At 37.8% G+C, this 19,114-nt stretch overlaps 1 protein-coding gene across 1 annotated transcript in view; it reads left to right on the forward strand.

Annotated features, from left to right (window-relative positions):
* Positions 1-428: 428 nt before the first annotated feature.
* VRK1 (VRK serine/threonine kinase 1) overlaps positions 429-19,114 on the forward strand; it is a 34,707-nt gene continuing 16,021 nt past the window's right edge. The window contains exons 1-10 of the mRNA XM_069858770.1: positions 429-506; positions 5,081-5,242; positions 6,782-6,837; positions 12,476-12,545; positions 12,939-13,026; positions 14,436-14,544; positions 14,680-14,772; positions 15,747-15,879; positions 17,112-17,232; positions 18,247-18,305. Of these exons, the coding sequence (XP_069714871.1) occupies positions 5,086-5,242; positions 6,782-6,837; positions 12,476-12,545; positions 12,939-13,026; positions 14,436-14,544; positions 14,680-14,772; positions 15,747-15,879; positions 17,112-17,232; positions 18,247-18,305 (886 nt within the window). The 5' untranslated portion in view covers positions 429-506; positions 5,081-5,085. The remainder of the gene's footprint in view (positions 507-5,080; positions 5,243-6,781; positions 6,838-12,475; positions 12,546-12,938; positions 13,027-14,435; positions 14,545-14,679; positions 14,773-15,746; positions 15,880-17,111; positions 17,233-18,246; positions 18,306-19,114) is intronic.

Consider the following 19,114-nt stretch of genomic DNA (forward strand, 5'->3'; position numbering starts at 1 on the left):
TATCTGGCTTAATTAGATACAGTCATGTTCTTTCCCATTCTTTTTAGCCTTGTTAAAATTCCTTATGTAAGTGTAGGCATCGAGGCTGGCTGAAAGTTATTATTCAAGCTACTCCTATATTTTAGTTCTAAAATAAAAAAAACTATAAATAATATCCAAACGTATTCTGTGGTTTAAAACACTGAGATACCGCACAGCTACCCCACAAACCAGCTCAGCTCATGCCCCATTGTGGGGGCGCGGTGCGTGCTGGGAATTGTAGTCCGTGAGCTACGCGGGCGGCCGCCCGCGTAGCTCACGGACTACAATTCCCAGCACGCACCGCGCCCAAAAAGGCGGGGCCGGAGAGGGCCGTTGTGGCGCCGCGGGCCAATGGGAGCTGGCGTTGCTGGGAGGTGAGCGGCGGGGCGGGGGGGCAGCCTGAGGGCCCCTCGCAGTGCGGGAATTTCGGACGGGGCGGAAGGAGCAGCGGCCGGGCCTGGGAGAGGAGAAGACAGGAGGAGGAGGTATTTTCCTGCGGTGGCGCCGTCCATCGTGATTTTTTTATTTCTTTATTTTTGTTTTAGCCCCGAGGCGAGAGGAAAAGCCGTGTTGAGCGCTGCTTAGTGGTTTGTCACCTTCAGGAATGTCCCGGTGTGGCTAGCGAACAAAATATCACCTTGGCTGGGAGGCGTTGCTGAATTTTGCTTTAAAGCAGACATAATACTTTCTTTTAAAATGTAAACCTACCAATCGCAAATGAAAAATCTTCAATTTTAGGATCAGGACAGGCCTGTTGTGCAAGAACTGGGCTAGGCTGGTTTGTTCCTGGTTGTGGTTTTTGCTCTTTCTCGCCATTCGACTTCCTTGTTTAAGACGAGACTGTATGCAGGACAGACGAGTTTTCTCTGGTTTTCACTTTGTGCTTAAGGCTTTTATTCATTATTAAGGACTCTATAGGCCCTTATTATCATTTGCAAAAATGTAGAACTATTGTGAAGCTTCCCAAGTGATAGGGGACAGGACGAGAGGGAATGGCCTTAAGCTCTGTCAGGGGAGGTTTAGGGTGGGCATTAGGAAAAAATTTTTCACGGAAAGGGTCATTGGGCACTGGCAGAGGCTGCCCAGGGAGGTGCTTGAGTCACCTTTCCTGGAGGTGTTTAAGGGACAGGTGGACGAGGTGCTGAGGGGCATGATTTAGTATTTGGTAGGAATGCTTAGACTCGATCCAATGTGTCTTTTCCAACCGTGTGATTCTATGGTTCTATGATTCTTGTAGCTGTTCCTCTGTTAAAAGACTTGTGCTTTCCTGTGTAGGAATAAGTTGTCCACTCAATTCTTGGGGATAATCCCCAAATGAGGCAGGATTCTTGGTGAATTTTAGAGCTGTTGATTTTTTTTTTTTTTAATACAGAAGGCCAAACTGTCAAAAAGCATTTAATTTAAGTGCTTGGCTTACATGCATGCATACTTGTTGTTGTTTGAGTGATGAGGTGGTTTGGAGTTACAGATAATCTGATGCCTTATAAAGCTTTTGGTGTCCTTATTGGAGTAACTATCTGAGTGATGCTCAGGATTTTCAGGAGAACCTTAAGGACTGTTCAAAAGAAGGACATGTATTTCTGAGGAGGCAATTTAAAATTATGTAGGAACACAGTAATTCCTTTTGTAAATGACAGTTTCCTATATCTTAACGCTCTGCACTCTGATATTTTAAAGTCTGCCACAGAGCAGTGTGTTTTAAAAAAGAAAACAGTGTTCAGTTGCCCATTGTGGCGCAGTTGTGGTGAAATGCTTCTCCTTAATTGTGATTCATCAAGGTGTAATTGTTCATTTCCTCTAAAAAAGACATTTTGTTGAATGAAAGACATATTGTTGAAACAATATTTTGTTTCTTGGAGAAGAAACCCTAGCACTTCTTCCTCCGTAAGTTCCATTATTTGTCAGATGTCCTGACCACCTGGAAATGATATTATAGTGGTACTCAAAAGTGTAACACAATGACAGACCAGTCACAGAATGGCAAACTTGGTGAACAAAGACTTTCTCGCATGTTTACCTCCCTTAGTATTGCAAGTCATTGATACTTAAGGTACTTCTTTTTTTTTGTGATCTTTCCTATGAAACTGTTCTACAGTATTCAGAAGTTTTAAAGTGTCACATTCTTTCCCTCCAACTCATTGAGCAAAAACTTATTTTTGTTTTTTTCTCTTCTCTGTATTTCCTTTTTTGCAGCCAGACTTAAATGTCTTGCTATGACTGATGAACAGTATTAACGATACATGGATTTCATGTCTTGCTGGGATTCATGATGAGCACAGGCCACCAGCATGCCTTCTCCACGTTGAGAATGAAAATAGGTCCTACTGGGATAAGAAACTATAAAAATGGCAATTTTCAGAAAATAAAAGAGGAGGATCAGGAAGAAACCAGTCTGACTTGCCACATAGCAGAAACACTTCCTTCAAAATAAATTTGATTTATATTAATTTTGGAGTTTTATTGAAAATGGATGCCAACACAAATTGAGAAGTGGCCATTCATATTTATTGTAAGAGTTCAAGTATCACTAGAGTAGCAAGTCTTGCAGACAACATTTGTAAAGATAACTCCACTAATAGCACTATTGATGTAAAATTGTCTGCATATCTCAAGTACAGTGTATTCAGGATGTTTTATTAGGGAGAAGTAGGAGAAATAGCCTTTGTGGTACTAAGAGGCTTTCGGAGAGAGTTTAGACAAATAGACTTATGTTGTTCATACTTGTTAGTAGCAAAATCTTTGTTTTGAGTGTTTTGTAGCCACGTAAAATGCTGCTGTTTACAGTCATGCACCTTGAAAATTGTTCTTGTCAGATACCTTAGCTAAGTAGGGTCAGGTCTGTTTGATACTTGAATGGTAGTATAGTACTTGACATCTATGGCAGTCTGTTTCCAAGGACTTCAGCATGGTTGCAGGCACTAATGAATTAAGCTTCACAGTACCTATGGGACACAGAATATTTCCATTTATTCACAGGGAGAGATAATTGAGGTGCAGGAAACTTGAAGGTGAGTTGTTTTTTTGGTGTTTTTTTGTGGTATTTTTTTTTTTTTTGTGTGTGTGTGAATTTTTAAAGGTGGTTTTAGGGAGAAGTAGATGACTTCATCCCAGCTATGCAATGTACAGCAGGCAGCTCTACATCAATGTTTGCTGGTTCATAAGTTTCCTGACAAACCCCTCCTGTTTGCTATGATCTGAGTTGAAAAGCTCATAGAATGACAGAATTTGCACTAAAATGTCATTATTTTTCTTCATTATTATTATTTTGTCTTCCCACACCCTCCAGTTCTGTATTTCCATGTAGAAAATATTTGCAGTCTCTAGGTATTTATGGTTGCAATCAATAGAAGATCCTTGAATGGATTTACCCAAATATATGTGAAAGCATGTACAGACATTGCTTAAATATTTCCACGGATAACAGCTTTTTTGCAAAAGAGTGAGTGCTTAGTATTGTGCATGCTGCCCATTCAAAGCGATCAGTGTTTGGCACCTATGGCCTACCGATAGTTTGACCAACTTGTAAGTAGGCACAATGCCATTTTGACAGATGGATATGAATATAGACAGCCAAGAAACCATGTATGTGTATCTAGTGTATTTGTTAAGGGCAGGGTTCCCAGCTGGGGACATTCAAACTTATGCCCATTTTGAATTTCTGCATTTTTAGATAAAGGGAAGTTAATGTTACTATGATTTTTTTTTTCACTAAGCACCTGAAGGTGTACAACTATCGACCACACTAAACAAAAAAAAGGAAAAAAAATAAAAAGAGGGAAACACCAGCTCTTTCTTTTATACCCTTGAGGAGATATTTTAAGTAAACATAATTCCCTTTTAAGTTAGGCTACTATGAAGGGACTCGCTGTGAATGTCAAAGATTTGAAGCAGTAGTTTTATTTCAGTAGCTTGCTAGCTGTAATGAAGAAGAGGCTACAGATTTTTCTTTTACTGGACAGCGATCAGTCTGTGCAGCATCCAGACACCTAAGTGAATCTGTCCAAGTCTCACTGAAATTATTTGTAGTAACTCAGAGGTCAAGGGATGCAGTTCTTCAAGCCCTCTTCATGTCTTAGTGTTCCTATGTATGCTTATTTTGTATATATTTTTGTACCCTTTAGATGAGAGTGAGTGTGATCTTGTCCCACATCTGAGTCATTTGGCAACACTGCTGATTCTTGTGCTTTCTTTTTCTCCTTATCTGAGCTAGTCTGGGTGCTCCAGACTTCTGGTTTATTTTCTCATTGCCGCTTCTGTCCCATTACCATGTATTCAGTAAGTTCTTTTACTGAATCAAAATCTGGCCCTGCTAAAAATTCAAAACATTTATTTGCTCCGTATGAGGCCTATTCTGCAGAAAGATACAAGTATTTGGTTCCAGTGGACTGTTACGTTATTTCTGGAAATATTGTTTCTCTGAGACCTAAGGATGGGAGAAAGCAACAGTAATACCTTTACATTTATAACCTCAAAATAGGTAGTTACGTACTAGTTTGGTCTGTTAAGTGCTGCCCTGTGACCAGTAAGCAGATTTTTATTTTTGTTGCTTGCAGTTACATAGGAGAAAAATAATTAACTTTTTGAATGGTGTATTTTTTTTTGCTGTTTTTTTTTACATTTAAGAGGAGTTATTCATATTATTACTGAAGACTTGGACTGTATGACACTTGTTCAATAAGCAAGTTCAATTCCAGGAAAACTGATGGGCTTTATTTCATTAGTTTACTTATTTCTAGTTTTAGACCTATGATTGATTGTGGTTGATTGATTATGATAGATTCTGAGATTTTTCTAGCAGGTCATTTTGTTTTGAAGATTTTTGCTGTCAGATTTTTTCCTGATACCTGAAAAACTTATTTGTTTTTCACTTGGAATTCATGCCAATGAAACTACTTACTGCATTTTTTTTAAAGTATCTTTTTAGTAACAAGTTAAAACTTAAACAATCCCTACTTTCTCATGCTTCTAATAGATTTCTACATAAAATAAGTCTGGTCAGCATGTAACCTATAATTTTTGTTTTAATTATTTTTCCTTCCCTTCCCTCCTCTCCCTCCAGGGAAAATGCCTTATGCTAAGAAGACTGCTGGAAAAAGAGCCCCTGCAAAAAGGAAACTTGCTGAAATGTTTGATCTGGGGGAGGTTCTAGCAGATACATCAAAAAAAGAATGGAAATTAGGTGTCCCTATAGGGCAAGGAGGCTTTGGACGTCTATACCTTGGTAAGTGTAGTTATCTTTGATAATACTTTAAAATTGGGAATAAGATGTTCACCCTTATGCAAAGCAATGAAAAAATTACCCTAAGGTAGAAAATGCAAAGTGTCTTCAAGTAATCTTTTTTTTTTTTTTAACTGGAATCTTAGCTTGATTTGTGGTGTTGGAAAAGAATTACATAAGTGGGCAAATGATGATGGTTAGCACTGTGGTTGTCTGAGATTCCAGTGGTAGTTAATTTTTTTAAACCAAAATCTTTATTACTTTTTAGCAGTGAAAGGAAAATTTCCTATTTATTTTAATTTGAATTTTGGTCCTGCTGAAAGAAGGTATTTTTCCCTATATAATAAATTCTGAAAAGAAACTGTCTAGGCGTATTCTGTGGAGGCTACTGATCAGCCAGTATTTTGTCTGGTTTTGACTTCAGTACTGCTTTTGACTTTTTCATTACTTTGAACTTCTGACATAAGTCATATACTTTTTTTATGTAACCAATGCACAAGACAAATTAAAATCTTGGACTTTACAGTTTAAAACATCAGCACAGATCTTGTTTTGCAATGCTGTTTATTGAATTCAAGGAAAACCTTTTTTAGTAGGTAGTGTTCCATACAGAGTATATCTGTTATTTGAACAGATGAACGGACAAGAGAAGTCTTGAGGCTACCCCAGGGAATTGAAAAAATTTGACTGACCTTAGTCATATTCCAAACAATTTGGGAGGGATGACAGTTGTATCATGGTAATAAGGTTTTCTTTTGCTATGCTCTTATGATCTTCTTCCTCTCGCTGAAAAAGTTGCACTGAATTCATACTGAGTTGAAAAAAACAAAAAAAATTTGTCCCACTTTCAAAATTAACAGACTGCAGCATAAATTGATTAAGAAGGCAAACAGGACCTTTGGATGGCTTCTTGCCAAAGAAGCCCTCTACTACTTACTCAGCCTTACTCAATGAGCTACTAAATTTACTGAAACTGGAGTTCCAGCTCACTCAAATTGTGTAGTTCTTCGTGTTAAGAGTTTCTGCTTTGTTCAAGCCACAGCTTGGCCTCTCTTTGCTTCCCCATCATTTGCCCAAAGCTGCATCCTTGGCTGTCCCTGTACTTCGTGCTTGTCTTCCTTGATGTCCTTCTGCCACAGGTGTCAATAGCTTAGTAGCAACAGATAGCTGAAAGTCACCTTTGGGTAGGTGATGTGGCAAAATAGTAGAGACAATGTGTTTTTTATCTTTATGTCCACAACTGTGTATGTTCATCACAGTCCTAGGAAAGGAGAAAAATGCTCTTGACTATGAACAAGTTACTGAATTATAAGAAAACTTCTTTTGTTTATCAGACTGCCTGTTCTTCTCCAACAGAAGGGAGAATGCAGGACCATATCCATACAGAGTAGTCTTGCCATAGAGTAATTCTGTTACTAAAGCCCAAGGTACTGTTATATGTTCACATTAGTATTTAATTGCTTTGTCATTTATGTTGCATAGCAATTAATTGTATGTTTTTTGACAGTTTCCTACTACTAATAAATGCTTCCTTTTTAACAGCTGATGTTAATTCTTCAAAGTTGGTTGGCAGTGATGCACCTTATGTTGCAAAAGTGGTAAGAGAGCATTTGAGTCTTTATTCACAACTTGAAAATGTTTGTTCTGGAATAGCATGTGTAATTTAAAACCTCTTCTAACTGAAAGTAGCACAATTGCTTAGTGCTGTTTAAAATAAAAGTGTGGCGATACAGAGGAACAGTGGTAAGAATTGGGACTCCTATGTGTGAGGGTGGATAATGGAACATCAGCAGAGTTAAAAAGGTTTCATGAAATGGATCAGACTGTTTTGCTTGCTGCTTCCTGTAAGCAGCCCAAATATCACAAAATGAGTGAAATCTGGCTAGCTTTTGGAGTATTTCTGTGATTCAACACTGAGTCTGTGTGAACTGTTGCTCACTACTGGATGTTGGTAATCTGACAGATGGCTTGGGAGAAGGAACAGCAAAACTTTGATTCCTAAGGTCCCTGCAGATAAAAAGTCCTTTAAATGTTTCATCATAAAACACATACATATTCTAATTTCTATTGAATTAAAATGGCATTTACACATATTTTTTTTAAACCTAATGGTTAGAGAGAAGGAAAACCACTGTTGGTATATTTTTTTAGCTCATTATAGCAAATCAGCAAATTTTTTTTTATTAGTTGAAACTTGCTTATGTTTTTAATCTTAAAATAGAAAAGATTATTTCACTTGATTTGGCTATAAGGTTCTCTTCCTAAGGTAAATGTATAAAGTATTTTTCCTTAAGCTTTGTTAGATTATTTTGTATAGAAATAAGATTCCCTGCTAAAGTCTTGGTAAAAAAACTGGAAATGTGGGAACAGCCATTGTAGATCCAGACCATTAGTTATCTTGGTCGTACTTTTTGTCCTGTGACAAAAGCAAATACCAGAAAAATTTTTAAGAACTTCACAATGTAAAGCAGAAGTTCTTCAGCACAGTTCAGAACTGCAATATTTTCATCTTTTGTTTATTTAACTATATGGCAATACTGAAATGCTTTACTGCAGTAGTTGGCCACTTATGTAAATACGTTACTACTTTCAACATCTGTTGCTGAAACTAAAAGATTAGACCCTCTTTCCAAAATGTTGTCACTTGCTGAAAAAATCACTGCTTATGATGCAAATGTCAGACTGCCACACTTCCAATATTGTAGTACTGCTGCCTTAGGTGTTTGTGGACAGGAGTTCCACATAGACCAGGAATCCCAGCCTGCATTTGTTGCGTGGTGCCAACCTGCTTTTGTATGTCCAACCTGTGCTGTTAAGGGCAGGTGATGTGCTTTATGGGGGAACTATGGCCTGTTGTAGAGACTGAAAACAGACATTCAAGATAGCAGCAGTGGTGCCTTGCCTATGAGAAGCAGTGGCTCCCAAGTTCTGACTCCAGGCAAGTTTCAGGAAGCAGAGACACATTTAACTTTCTTGGAAGAATCTAGTTTGACTTACTTGGAAAATTGTGCGTTATTTTATGTTGTGCGTAATTGCTCTCCCTCTCTTTCTCTGAGTTTGAAACATTTGAACAATTACCCGTGTTTAACAAAATATGTGCTTCTATGGTAATGTTCTTCAAATGAAACTATTAAAGCAAGATGGAAGTTAGCTTAGTCTTTGACGTATTCTCATAGTATTGATATTTGAGTGGTACAAAATGAATCAGTTTTTATTAATAAAATAAATGCTTTTTTAACATGTGGACCTTTCAGATGTCATTGTTCAGGAGAGGATGCGAAGGTTAATAACGCTTTGTTAAACTGCTGAGTGCAGAAGATTAGACTTCTTAAAATGCTACTTGAAATTTGTTGAGTTTCCACATGTACTCCATAATCTTTTTCATTATAATATCTTTTCTAATTAGACTTTAACTTCAGTTTTGCAGATCATGTGTTTAGAATGACCCTGGGCACAAAGTTGTAGAAATTTATGTTTGAAGTCTTTCTGGTTTTAGTGTATTATAAGACAACTAGTATGGCAAATATTGGACATCATTACATGAGTCTTTTTAACATAGCATATGCATTTATTTATCTGTATGTAGAATTAATGGTATTATGAGGAAACAACTTCATAGTCAACATGAAGATCTATTTTGTGGTTAAATCGTTTATCCATCCCCTTAATTATGAAAAGATTCCAGATTGTCAGCATTTGATCTGACTGGAGAAAGACACATCTTTTTTTCAGCGCTGAGATATAAATTTTTGCGGAATAATTTATTTAAAGATAATTGTTTTAAGAATTCTTAACTCCTGCAGCTTTTTGCTATATTTTACTAAGAAAATAACATTCCCCAAACCTGTGAAAATTGAATCAAAATAATATGTATTATTTATATTCTAATTAAGTTAGAATATTAGTGGACTATGCTACACAGAAACAAGTGAATAGGTCAAGTAAAGTCAAGTAATGTTTGTGAGGTAAATGCAGTATAAGAATTCTGCTATTTACCCTTCTCTTCTATGTGTATAATCTCTATATCACCAATTAGTTGTCTGTAGTTGATGATAAATTAGCTGGAAGTAGTAGATATGCATGCACCATAGTTCATGTGCATTGACCAGCTGGTCTAGTCGTAGGTAATTTTCTCAGGTTCATGGCTTAAGTTTGAATGTTGGTCCCACAAAGAGGGGCCAGATAACGGTTGTCTTGGCTCCATTTTTTTATCAGAGCAATACTGCTTCATAAAGTGAGGTGGTGGCTTATCGTAATCAAGTGTCCAGACCTAGGAGGGGTGCTTCAACTGGTATCTTGCTTTCAGTCTGACCAGTCTTCCTAGACTGCCTTTGAGACTTCAAAGCTCTGGTATAGTCAAATAATTTTTCCGCTTGCAGTTTACTTATATGGGGTTACCATAGATTTGTTCCTAGAAAATGGAACCAAAATACCTTTTTTTTACGCCTAGGACTAAGCGACCATGAGATTATAAAATTTTCTGTTCTAGGTGAAGTGAAGAGGGTGGTTAGCAAGACGGTAACATTAAATTTCCAGAGGGCAGACTTTGATCTCTTCAGCAGGCTGGTTGGTGAAGTCTCATGGGAGACAGTACTCAAGGGCAAGGGAGCCCAGGAGGGCTGGGAGCTCTTCAAAAGGGTGGTCCTAGCAGCTCAGGAGAAAGCCATCCCCGTGGTCCGGAAAAAAAGCCGGCAGGGGAGAAAGCCAGCTTGGTTGAATAGAGAGATCTTGAGGGATATCAAGAAGAAGAGAAATGTTTATGGCCTCTGGAAGAAGGGACAGGCCTCTTGGGTGGACTACAGGAGGGAAGTGAGATTGTGTAGGGAAAAAATCAGAAGGGCTAAGGCTCAGCTAGAAATTGGATTGGCCAAGTCAGTGAAAGATAACAAAAAATCTTTCTACAAATATATAAATAATAAAAGGCGGACTAGGGAGACCATACAGTCCCTATTGGACTCAGAAGGGACAACACTAACAGGGGATGAGGAAAAGGCTGAGGTACTTAATGCCTTCTTTGCCTCAGTCTTTAGTCGTAAGGAGGGTAGTTCCGTCTGTGTACAAACCCAGGAGCTAGAGGAGCATAATGAGGCTCCCATGATCCGAGAGGAGGTGGTCAGTGCCTTGCTAGCCCGACTGGACAGCTACAAGTCTATGGGGCCGGACGGGATTCACCCTAGGGTACTGAAGGAGCTGGCGGATGTGCTGGCCAAACCCCTTTCCATCATCTTCCAACAGTCCTGGAAGACTGGGGAAGTCCCACTGGACTGGAGGCTGGCTGATGTTGTGCCCATCTACAAAAAGGGCCGCAGGGAGGACCCAGGAAACTACAGGCCTGTCAGTCTGACCTCAGTGCTAGGGAAAGTCATGGAGCACGTGATCTTGAGTGCTATCATGAAGCACATGCAAGAGAACCGGGTGATCAGGCCCAGTCAACACGGGTTCACAAAAGGCAGGTCTTGCCAGACTAACCTGATCGCCTTCTATGACAAAGTGACTCGGCTGCTGGATGAGGGAAAGGCTGTGGATGTGGTCTTCCTGGACTTCAGCAAAGCCTTTGACACAGTTTCTCACAGCATTCTGCTTGGGAAACTGTCAGCCTCTGGCCTGGACAGGCGCACACTCTCCTGGGTGGAAAACTGGTTGGATGGCCGGGCCCAGAGAGTGGTGGGAAATGGTGTGAAATCCATCTGGAGGCCAGTGACAAGTGGGGTTCCCCAGGGCTCAGTGCTGGATCCAGCCCTGTTCAATGTCTTTATCAATGATCTGGATGAAGGCATTGAGTGCACCCTTAGCAAGTTTGCGGACGACACTAAGCTGGGTGGAAGTGTTGATCTGCTGGAGGGTCGGGAGGCTCTGCAAAGGGATCTGAACAGGCTGGACCGCTGGGCTGAGTCCAATGGCATGAGGTTTAACAAGGCCAACTGCCGGGTCCTGCACTTGGGGCACAACAACCCTATGCAGTGCTACAGACTAGGAGAAGTCTGTCTAGAAAGCTGCCTGGTGGAGAGGGACCTGGGGGTGTTGGTTGACAGCCGACTGAACATGAGCCAGCAGTGTGCCCAGGTGGCCAAGAAGGCCAATGGCATCTTGGCTTGTATCAGAAACGGCGTGACCAGCAGGTCCAGGGAGGTTATCCTCCCTCTGTACTCGGCACTGGTGAGACCGCTCCTCGAATACTGTGTTGAGTTCTGGGCCCCTCACCACGAGAAGGATGTTGAGGCTCTGGAGAGAGTCCAGAGAAGAGCAACCAAGCTGGTGAAGGGGCTGGAGAACAGGCCTTATGAGGAGCGGCTGAGAGAGCTGGGGTTGTTTAGCCTGGAGAAGAGGAGGCTGAGGGGTGACCTCATTGCTCTCTACAACTACCTGAAAGGAGGTTGTGCAGAGGAGGGTGCTGGCCTCTTCTCCCAAGTGACAGGGGACAGGACAAGAGGGAATGGCCTCAAGCTCTGCCAGGGGAGGTTTAGGCTAGACGTTAGGAAAAAATTCTTTACAGAAAGGGTCATTGGGCACTGGAACAGGCTGCCCAGGGAGGTGGTTGAGTCACCTTCCCTGGAGGTGTTTAAGGCACGGGTGGACGAGGTGCTGAGGGATATGGTTTAGTGTTTGATAGGAACGGTTGGACTCGATGATCCGGTGGGTCTCTTCCAACCTGGTTATTCTGTGATTCTGTGAAGGTAGATTGAAGTCAGTATAGGTATAGTTCTTTTGATTTAATTAAATAGAAATTGAGAATTCCTCTGCACCTTTTACCATGATGAAGTAATGTGTGAAGGGAACAAAGTGCCTTATATTCAGCAAGAATTTAACTTTTGTTAAGATTTTTACATCAAATAATTTCAGGTGTTATTTTAGGTTCAGTAATGGCTATTGCAACTGATGCAATCCAGCTATAATCTGGATAATATGAGATAATGTTGTTTTATGTTCTCTGTTAAACTTTTGCTGCCAATCATTGGTAATATTCTATAAATTTCAGTGAATTTGTTGCTCTTTAATATTTTTTTATAAGAAAGGACTCTTTGATACCCTTAAATTTAAGCGATTTATAATAAAAATCTCTTCTTAGAGCCAACCTTCTTTTACATAAAACCCTTATATTCTGTTGAATTTATCAGTACTGTGTAGAGCATTGAGGGAGAATATGCTTTTATAGGGTGAATGTTAGATTTTGTGAGCTTTTAATAATTATTAGGCATTAACACAGCATTTTTTAACTGATTTTAAATTGTCTTAAAGGAACCCAGCCAGAATGGACCTCTTTTTACTGAGTTAAAGTTCTACATGCGAGCTGCTAAGCCAAATGAAAGTAAGCAGTCTATTAAAATGTTTTTAATGAACTACAAGCATTTAGGAAAATAGAGCCTACAGGAGTAACATTGAACTTTAAGGGCATCTTTTTAGGTAATTTTCAAAATTGTTTTTAAATGATAGAAATCTAATTCAGACATACAGCAAAAATAGTGATTTCTGGTAAGGTGTTCCTTGTAGTTGTGTTGATGCTATTGTCTAAAATGAAACTTGAGTTGTATCTCAGTTGCTACAACAGATGCATCATTATCTTTCCCGCATACTTTGCATACAAGTTTCCATGAAATAAGCAGCTCACGTGTATGTACAAACTAAGGTATGTGAATACTCCCTTTTTATCTAAGTGTCTATTCTTGTGAGTTCATGAACTTATCTCTATTTGTATTTTCAGTTCAGAAGTGGACTAAGTCCCGTAAACTGAAATATTTAGGTGTGCCAAGGTATTGGGGTTCTGGCTTGCATGAAAAAAATGGAAACAGGTGAATATATCTTTTGTTGGCATATAGTGGGATTGATTTCATCCGTAACTGCTATAATTTTTAACCTAATTTACCTTATAACATGTATTTTCCTTTCTTATCTTCATGTTTCATTCCTGCTACAAAGTTTCATATTCGTAGCAGGCTGTATTGAAAAAATGGATGAATAGATCTATTTTATCTGTACTCGGTTACTCCTATTGGTGTCTGTTATATTCTTTCTGATTTAGATTTGTCTAGATTTTGCTGTAATACAGTGATGCTATATATTTGTCAAGCTTTTCATATTTGAATTAAAATAAAGTTGACTTCTAATGTATTAGTTCTTGGGTAATATGACTACTTTTACAATTGTCCTTGCATTATGGCGTACACTTAAAGAGTATTTTTGCTCACACATATGAAGGACTTTGTAGTCTCTCTAAATCTATTTTATTTTCCCTATGGACAGTTTGTTTTCTTATTACTTAATCTGCAAGCTAGAATAATCGCTAGTCTCCTGTTAAATTTGTCTGAACTCTAGGGATAGTTTTTAGTATTGCCTGATGTCACAAAAGGTTTTTGTTATTTGGTCTTGCATGGTATGCCTGTTCATATAATGGTCCATGTTTCCTAGTGGGCTTTCTCTGTACAGCTGTGCCACAAAGACTTTTAGTATTTCCCTAGCAGCTTATAGTAGATGAGGCTGCTTTGTGTGGACCATTACATAGGTCAGTTGGCATGTATGCCTTAGTATGTCAGAAGTATCATTGTTTCAATAGGTCCTCGACTTTTACTCTCGGTTTGTTGTAAAAACCCATTAATTTTGAGAGCAAAACTAAATATAACAATTTTTTTTCCCCAAATAAACTTTTCTTTCCATTGAGTGTTTAACGCATGAGATTCTTTAACATAGCTACAATGAGCTCTTTCAGTAATTGAATCAGTTTGGCCATAGCAGTGAGTATCAGGATGCCTCTTGCAAGAGATAGATTTTTGTTTCTAATAATAGGTTAAAAAAAGATGGTAACAGATTTCAAGAAACTGACATTTTAAAGTAACCATGGTAGGCCACTTGGTAAAAAATGTATTTCTCTAATTGATACTTTATTCTACCTACAGTGAATTACAATACAGGTATTTTCTTCTGGGGGTACTTGTTAATGTATTTCCTAACTAGTCAGGAATAAAGAAATTCTTTTTGATGGACAAACTTATGACTAGCTCATATAAAAACATTAAGAATTGCTGTACAACATTTTTTAAAAAATGAAGTGAAATATTTCCCATAGAATTGTTTTCAGTGTATGTGCAATTTATCTTTTGAGGGATATGTTTTCAATCAGTAGTTTGTACAATTAACACGTAAAACACTTTGCTCAATACAGTTCAGTAACCTGCTGGGGTTTTTTTTGTTTGCTTGAATTTAGTTATCGATTTATGATAATGGACCGATTTGGCAGAGATCTTCAGAAGATGTATGAAGAAAATGCAAAGCGATTTCCCCATAAAACTGTACTACAATTAGGCCTGAGGATAGTAAGTTAAAATAGTATTTTTACAATCAGACTTCCCTGTGTAAGTTCTCAGTTTAATTGTGCTTTTGTACTAAGTACAGGTCCTCTGCTGGGTGGAGCTGGGTACTGCATTTATATGACTATTTTGTTTTGTTAGCTTGATATTCTGGAATACGTCCATGAGTATGAATATGTGCATGGGGACATCAAGGCCTCAAACCTTCTTCTGAGTTACAAGAACCCTAATCAGGTATTTCTGATGCGTTTTATCCTCATATTTTTAACCTTCTGTTTAACAACACACGGAAGTGCTTTGAACCTGTGAAATCTAGCAGAAGCTCATTTTTAAGGCTGTATATGGTAACATTATTTCTGCTTGACATTTATATCTAGTTAGTATTCTACAATTCTTTTTAACGCATTTGGCTGGACAGTTATCAAATTGACTATTTGCCCTAAATAATATTCTAAAGAAATTCTCAGGATTCAGAGTAAATTTTTTTTAAATAAGTATTTGCAGGTGGAAGCGTAAAATTATATAGCACGCTGGTAAATTATGTTTGCCTGTCTGCATTGTTACCTCATTTCTTTGTTCAAGAAATCCATCAAATAAGTGTTCTGTTACTTGGAAAAATTGGTATTTAAAGTGTTTATTGTTCCACTTGATTTATGGAAGTCTTTCATTTGCTGCATTTTTAACTGTATTTACTCTTCTAACAATGCATATCAGAGTTTCAGAATGATGCGTGTTGTCTTGCACAAATGTTTTAGCTGATGAAATAAGTAAAAAAATCTCAGTGTGTTTGAAGTAGCTGCGATGTTAGTGAGTAGTAGTAGTATGTAGTAGTGTTCAAATGAGACGACTTTAAAGAGGGTCGTATGCTAGGTGTGTTTAAAACTCTGTGAACATTATATCTTTTTTTTTGGCATTTAATCTCACTGGTAATAACTGACTTTTACTGCACTGGTCCTCTACATCAGCGAGAAAATACCTACGGATTAGTCTGCTATGTGGAAAACAACAAAACCTATCTGACACATCGTTTTCAAATCATATGTAGTAATCTCAATAAAACACTGAGAAAGGATCTGTTAAGGTTGAAACCTCACTGTTTTAAATACTGTTTAAGAAGTTCTGAGAATGATTGGGAGCTACATTTATTATTTGCATGTGTTTTGTATTTATAGTTCTTTAATATTAGAATTCTTTGTGGAAATTACTAGGTATACTTAGTGGATTATGGACTAGCCTACCGATACTGTCCTGAAGGAGTTCACAAAATATATAAAGAAGATCCTAAGAGATGCCATGATGGAACTATTGAATATACCAGCATTGATGCGCACAAGGGTGTGGGTAAGGATGTAAAATTTACTCAGCAATGTGTGCATCCTTTTTATAAATACAAAAGACATTATTTGCTGCATTGAGTTTTGTGAACAAGCAGGCTTCTGAATCTGTAAAAATGTTTTTCTTCTCTAGGGACTATGCTGGCATTTTTCTGTTTTTTCCATTAAATAACTTTTACATTGATATTAATTTACTGTATTTTTAAAGTAACTTCCTTAAATAGATTTAATTGGTTTATAAAGTCTGTTAAAATGTTTAGTGTATTGTTTTTTATTAACTGAGTAGAAATAGAATATTGCTTATGTGATCATGATAGAAAAACAGGCTCTGTTTTCAGTTCATAAGTGGTTTCTGTTACCGGCGTGGACGTTGTTCCTTCATATTTGGCAAAGATGCACAATATTCTTGTTTATAGCTAAATATTTAGAAGACTTATACAAAACTTTATTTATGCGTATAGTCACTGAACATTAAAAGGCAAGTAGTCAAACATGAAGAAGACAGGCCTGTGTCTGTTATGGTGAACATCACTTTTTTTTTTATTCCTCAATTTTGGTTTATTAGTATGTCATGCTAAAATATCAGTTGTTAAAAATTATTATTTACTTCAGGATGAAATGTTGTACCTGTGTTTAAAATGGAACGTGGACAAAGATGGCTTGATTTGCCCATTTATACTTCTACTGTAATCTGTGGTCAATTCACATATGGGTTATTTGTTTCTGGTTTGCTTTTTTTATGGCAAGGCTTAGGGATCTGATCAATTACTGCCTTCTGTTTAGTTTTCAGGCCACATAAAATATTTCAGCATTGTGGAATATTTTTTTTCAGGAGCTAGGGTTTTAGCATTATTACCTTTTTATAGAAAAAGGGAAGTAAAAACTGTTTTGAACAGAAAGTCAATCACTTCAGTACATTGCTCTATTTTTTTCTACAATCTGAGTACTTAAAAAGCTTCCCAAACTGGGATAACTGCAGCATGTCTTACCCTTGAGCAGAAGAAAGAGATTGATAGGGGACTTGAAAATGAAGTTATCCTTCCAGATGTAGGAACAAAATTTTTCCTTCCTTGCTTTTGCGCTAAAATAAAGAAATAAGTGACAGATGAGAGTGTGACACATTGTTAGAGTTTTCTGTCTATAGTCTGAATATATTTACAAATTTTAACTCTTGTTAAACTGTATGTGCTTTGTTAGCTGGTCTTATGGTTCATTTTTTATGTGCGTGTGTATGTCTAGCACCATCAAGACGTGGTGATCTGGAGATCTTGGGTTACTGTATGATTCATTGGCTTAGTGGCCATCTGCCATGGGAGGATAATTTGAAAGATCCGAATTTTGTCAGAGACTCAAAAATCAGGTGAGAAACTACTTATTTTCTTTTACTTTTGATACTGAAAAGAGGAACGGAAATGTCTTAAAGTAGAAATGCTTTGTACTTTCAGTATATTCCCTTCTGTGAGCAAGCTATTGTTTTGTATACCCCTTAGTTTCTCTTCACTGTGCCTCATGTCCTGGGCCTGTGATTAAACTTTACTTGTACTTTTCTACTCTTGTCTTTTTTATATGTGAGGTGCTTAGTTATCTACCACCCTACTGGTGCTTTAGAATGCTTCCATGGCTAAGGTGAAAAGCACTGTTATCAGTATGCAGGTAGCCGTTAGACCTGCTTTGTAGAAAGAAGGCTGAAGCATGGAGTATGAGTAGCCTTTATGACACCATGCTCTGAAGCTGGTGACAGAGATTAGAGGTATAGGTGGATCTTAAATGTCTTTGAGCATCATTCCAGCTGGAGCGCTACTAATGTGGGATTTTTTAGGTTATTTTTGCCCCTTTTCCTCACTGTTGCATTCCTTTGTTTCCCTCCCTCCATTCGTGCCCTGCTCAACCCTTTCTTATTAGATATTTAATATGAACCTGTATTAGCACAGCAGTTTCTGTCTCATTTAACAAGTATTTGTCATCTGGCTTCCTTATCACTGCTTTTAACACTTCAGCCTTCATCAGTATTAGCAAAGCTCCCTGCTCTTCTTCCCAGTATCAGCCAGAGAAAGAGTCCTCTACCAGGAAGAGGTTAGAACATTTGTATGTGAAGTTTTCAAATGGACCAGTTCTTTTCCTTCAGTCTTCTACTTGCTTGCTTTTATAATAATCAAATCTTTTAAATAGGAACTTGCTGTATTTCAGGCACTTCTCAGGTTCTTAAACGTACGGCACTCCTAGAAGTGGCTGTGCTATGTCATGCCAAAGGTTTATCTAGCAGTGTTTCCTGTCTCTGATAGTGGTCCAAGCTAGGTACTTCATGAGTTTAACAGAATACGGCAAGATTCAGACTTTGAAAGAAACAACAGTTTTGAATAATTTTGTTTTTCAGATGTAGAGATAATATTTCAATTTTGATGGACGAATGCTTTCCTGGGAAAAATAAACCAGGTGAGGGGAGCTAATTTAAATTAAAATGCTTTGGTTTGTAGCATGTGGTAAGCATTCTTTAATAATTTGGTTTAATGCCATTTTTCCTTTATAAAAATATACAATAAAGCCATCAGTCTTTTTGGGTGCCATCAGCAAATTGTAGCCAACTGTAAACAGTGGGTAGAAGCTCTGAAATTCGTATTTGCATGGGGCACATTAAGTATGTACAAGGGAAGGCTGTGCTACTCTGCATTCAAATAAAGAGTTCAATTCAGTTGCTGCAAAAGGTGAGGAGTTGTCAGATCTCAGTGTCTTTTTCTTACTGAGAGATCTATCTCAGGCATTGGACTCTAATCTGTTGCTTCTTTAGGTCCTCCTTATTTAATGAAGTTTTACCTATTTTTTCTTTTATCAGCAGCAACAAATTAGCATGAATTAGATTGTTGATTAGGAGAAGTTTAGACTCTATTTTTAGAGATGCTATTAAGTATTTGCAAATATGAAATACCTAAGTTGATTTTCCACAACTGAATTCTAAGCCTCAAAATATAAAGTGATGCAAGCTAGAAGTCTAAATTGTTTCTATGTGGCATTGGTGATTTACTGAGTAGATTTTTTTTTTCTTAAAACCTGACTCTTAGACATATACTTTCTTGGGATCTTCAATATTTAGTTATTTGTGGCTATTCCTAGTGATCAGAAGAGTTTTCTCTGCCGAGTGTGACTTAAGTAGTTTTTCAGTGGTCAAATGCTTCATGTATTTTTTTTTTTTAATATATGTTTCAGTCTTGAACTTCTGAAATAACATTGAATTTCCGATTCAGCGT

This window comes from Phaenicophaeus curvirostris, chromosome 5 (genome assembly GCF_032191515.1).
Source record: "Phaenicophaeus curvirostris isolate KB17595 chromosome 5, BPBGC_Pcur_1.0, whole genome shotgun sequence".
In the NCBI taxonomy this organism is placed as follows: Eukaryota; Metazoa; Chordata; class Aves; order Cuculiformes; family Cuculidae; genus Phaenicophaeus; species Phaenicophaeus curvirostris.